We start from the raw sequence: 4,233 nt of genomic DNA, 5'->3' as shown, positions 1-4,233 counted from the left end.
AAAAAAAAAAAAAAAAAAGAGGATAAGCATGGCATGACAGGAAATACAAACTGAATTAGCCAATCAAGTTTTAAAAATTGGTCATTACATTCTCTCCGAATTGGATTTCATCTCCAGTGTCAAATACATCTTAATGACAAGCCAAGAACTGAAGCCTTGTTTATGTAAAGCAGTCAAACATTAACTGAAAAAAATTTAAGGCTTAGAAATTTTTAGAGGAAAAGGGGATTGAAAACAAAACGGCTCAAGCAACATCTACTAAAAACTTCAGACCTAAATAGCTTCAAAGATCTTGCTAGTCACTACATCAGTCTCATTCAATCAGTCATCTTGCTGAAGTGTTTTCACTCTTAACCCCCACCCGAAAAAACTTAACAATAAAAAGAAAGCCAAACACCCTACTTAAAAAGCCCTCAAACCAACCCACTCATGCATACACACATCTGTTCTAGAGTTTTTTGCTTCACTTTAAAGAAAAGCTTTATAGCCATTTCTGGCAGGCCTCTCTTATGGAGATACTACTTAAATCAGGTTAACCAGGACTGGGAAGTTAGAGTAGAAAAAAAAAAAAAAAAAAAAAAAACCAACTTGTACAATTCAAAACTAAAAAAAAAAAAGTTTACTTTAAAGTGAGTAGACCTATTTCTTATCACTTCACCAGAGCAGTACTAAAGACAGAGGATCCAAGAACTAAAGTGCACTTAAAAAAAGTCAGCTCACACACACAGCTCAAACTGGTAGTTAGCAGCATTTCTGGAAAAAGACCAGAGACCCAGAGCACTGTAAGAGGCAGCTCTAAACTTCTTAGAGCCATATTTGTACCTGCTACAAGAAGATAGCAACTAAACCAAGAACTGAAGACAAAAACAAAAGCCAAAAAAGTGTTCTTCAGTTCATCTTCACAGTGAACAGGGCAAAACTTGGATAGCTGGTATCTGCTTTCATCTTGGAGACCAGTTAAAGAAGGGGACATGAAAATAAGTAAAGGGCAGCAAGTTATCCAATTCACCCCGTAGTTTTGGCAAAATACACCGCCTCAGTAACTAGTGCATTTAAAGCCAAGCACTCAGATGCGGCCCCTCCATGAAAGAGGCCTGGTTCCCCAGACAGGTTTTTGGTTTTTTTTTGAAATCTTGAACCAAATGCAAATCAATTCTTTTTTGTTTGTTTTTCACAATCTCGTTTACTGGCATTTTCAAATATATTGTTTTTGCATATTAGTGCAATGGCATTAGAGATTTCCACCAGTTGAGTACTGGCCAATTAAAGTGGACAGAAATTACTAAAAAAGCAGGGATTAAAGAGCATGGAAATTTAAAATGCAGCTTTCCAAAGGAGCTTCAAGCTCAAAACTGAAAAAACAAATTTTAAGCCACATAATCACACTGAAGGGCTGTCAGCAAGTCCCAAATGGACTTCATAGGCAAGTCACCATACTGAGTTGCAATTTAAAATAAAAAGAAAATCTTACCCGTTCCAACATCCCAACGATGTATTTGGTATCACTGAACGGCCCTATTTCTTCATAACACCTTCCATAAACAATGGCTAGTGCTTGTAAACACAAGCATTTCATATTTACTTTTGGGGTAAGCAAAAATCTATGATAGAGTTCATTGAAAAACTCATACCTGGAAAGGAAAAAGAAAAAGTTTACAGTGAAGAAAAAGGAATCTGTCTCCCTCCCAAGAATGAGCGCTGAACAGTAGCTTACGATTTTTTGATTGCTCCACTCTCTTCAGTATCATCTTCTTCCAATAATAGTCTCAGGTAATAATCCCCTATTTTAATTTCCTCTGAAAGGCACTCATACTTGACCTATAATTTAAGGCAAATAAAAAGTTGTGACAGTACAGAAATCTGAAGTAGTCACATTTCCAGCATGCTACAACATGGAATCAAGTTTAGATGCTGTATTTTAAATATTACTGCACTTTGTGAAGCACCAAGTGAAGTTTACTTTTAAGCCCTTCCTGCAATATGGCAGTAAAGGTTTTAGGTAACTTTACTATTTAAGAGGACAAGGTTTAATAGATTCTATTTTATTAAAAGGATAGAAACAGTCAGATTCATAGACATTAGGGCTAGAAGGGACCTTGGAAGATCAATCGAGTCCAGCCCCCTGCCCAAGGGTCAGGAAGTCAGCTAGCGTCATAGGATCCCAGCAAGATAAACATCCAATTGACTCTCAAAAGGAATCCAGAGTAGGTGCTTGCACCACCTCTGGCAGCAGTCTGTTCCAGGCTTTGCAGGCTTGGACAGTAAAGAAGTTCCTCCTTATGTCCAGCCTGAAATGGTCTTGGAGAAGTTTGTGACCATTTGACCTTGTCATCCCATGGGGCGCTCTGGTGAACAGGCGTTCCCCCAGATCCTGATTTACAAGCCTTGTATACTTATAGACAGCCACCAGGTTCCCACTGAGCCTGTTTTTCCAGGCTGAAAGTCCCATGGCTCTCAGCCTCTCATCACAAGGCCTGTTTTCCTGCCCTCTAATCACGTGTGTGGTTCTCCTCTGCACCTCTCTCAAGCTTCTCCACATCCTTTTTGAATTGCAGAGCCCAGAATTGGATACAGTACTCTAGCTGCGGTCTCACCAAGGCAGAGTACAGCAGGAGGATGACATGCTAGAGAAGCATCTACAGATGGAAGCCAGGGTTTTGCTTGCTTTGCTGGCTGCAACAATCTTCTGGTCAATCATGACCCTTCAAGTCCCTTTTGGCCGTGGTATTAGCAAATGTAGCACTGCCCAGACTATAGTGCTGCCAAGCCTATCAGTAAAAAATGTCTAGGACAGAAAAAATAATACATGTTCCAGGAGGTGTGAGGCAGTGACCAAAACTAAGATGATCTCCAAGTAGGTATTCTGCTCGTTTTCAGACAGGAAGTCCCTGAAGAATTAGCCCGATGGTATGCATTATGGAAAAAATGCACCACTCTAGATATTACCAACTTAAATACTCTTATTTAAGTATCCAGTAGAGGAGATTACTACAGTATCCTGTATTATTATAATACCACCAACAATTCTAAGTACCAACAGCCAAGAAATCTCAGTACAAGAAGTAGTGAAGCCATATAGGATCACAGGGAAATAGGGCAGGTTGGGACCCCCAAACAGGGTCATCTAACCCAGCCCCTGCTCAAGGTAGAATCATCCCCAACTAAACCATTTAATTCAAGTGCGTGTGAAAACCTCCAAGGATGGAGATGCCACAATTTCTCTAGGTAGCCTGTTCCAATACTTGTGTCAATCAGAAAGTGATCCCCTAATTTGAGCTAAAATTTCCCCTGCCGAAGCTTACAGCCATTGTTTCTAGTCCTCTCCCTTACAGCTACAGAAGAAAGCCCATCTCCTTTATAATCACCCTTTAGGTACATTTCAAGCCTTATCAAGATCTCCCCTTAGTCTTCTCTCCCAACTAGTTCTTTCAGTGTTTCTTTATAAGTCCTGCCTCTGAGGTCCTTAATCATTTTTGTTCATCTGCCCCAGACTTTCCAAATCATCCACATTTTTCTTGAAGCATCAGGCCCAAAACTGGACTCAATACTCCAAGCGAGGCCTCATCAGTGCCTAATAGAGCATAAGAATCAGTTCGCTTGATTTGCAAGTTACACTTCTGTTAATACAACCCAGTATGCTGTTGGCTCATTCAGCTTGTGGTTCACTGTAACCCACTAGGTCCATCTCTGCAGGCGAGTCATTCCCCAGTCTGTATTTGTGCATGCAATTATTCCATCCCAAGTGCAGGATTTGGCAATAACCTTTGCTGAACGTCATCTGACTGATTACGGACCATTTCACCAGTCTATCCAGGTCATTCTACATTCTAGACCTACCTGCTGGAATGCCTGCCAACTCCACCCAACTTGGAGTCATCCGCATGACAGCTAGGCATGCACTTAATCCCATTGTTCAAGTCATTAAAAGTGAACACTGGACTCGGGACAGACTCCACTACACATTTCGCCGTAACTCACTAATGATTCAAGCAGTTAAGTATTTATTTCACAGCACTTGCATCTAGTCTGCATTTCCTTAGCCTGTTAGTGAGAATGGTCATGAGAGACTGTGTTAAAAGCCTTGCTAAAGTCATGGCACATCATATCCACTGTTCTTCCATCATCTGCCAAGCCAAAAATCGCCATGGAAGTCAGGTTGGTCAGGGGCTGTAGGCTGTACAGGAGGGATAGAACAGGGAGGAAAGGTGGGGGTGTGGCACTATGTCAAAGAGC

The 4,233-nt window shown here is 40.9% G+C and overlaps 1 protein-coding gene across 2 annotated transcripts in view; it reads right to left on the bottom strand.

The window, feature by feature from the left end:
• Positions 1-4,233, bottom strand: part of DNAJC13 (DnaJ heat shock protein family (Hsp40) member C13) — a 104,257-nt gene that overhangs the window by 34,489 nt on the left and 65,535 nt on the right. For both annotated transcript variants that reach the window (XM_019508849.1, XM_019508850.1), the window contains 2 exons: positions 1,715-1,818; positions 1,472-1,631 (listed from right to left, as the gene is read on the bottom strand). In XM_019508849.1, coding sequence (XP_019364394.1) covers positions 1,472-1,631; positions 1,715-1,818 — 264 coding nt within the window. The remainder of the gene's footprint in view (positions 1-1,471; positions 1,632-1,714; positions 1,819-4,233) is intronic.

The sequence above is a fragment of the Gavialis gangeticus genome, unplaced genomic scaffold (genome assembly GCF_001723915.1).
Source record: "Gavialis gangeticus isolate Ggan-Ray unplaced genomic scaffold, GavGan_comp1, whole genome shotgun sequence".
Lineage (NCBI taxonomy): Eukaryota > Metazoa > Chordata > Crocodylia > Gavialidae > Gavialis > Gavialis gangeticus.
This window is presented reverse-complemented; position numbering and strand designations above follow the sequence as displayed.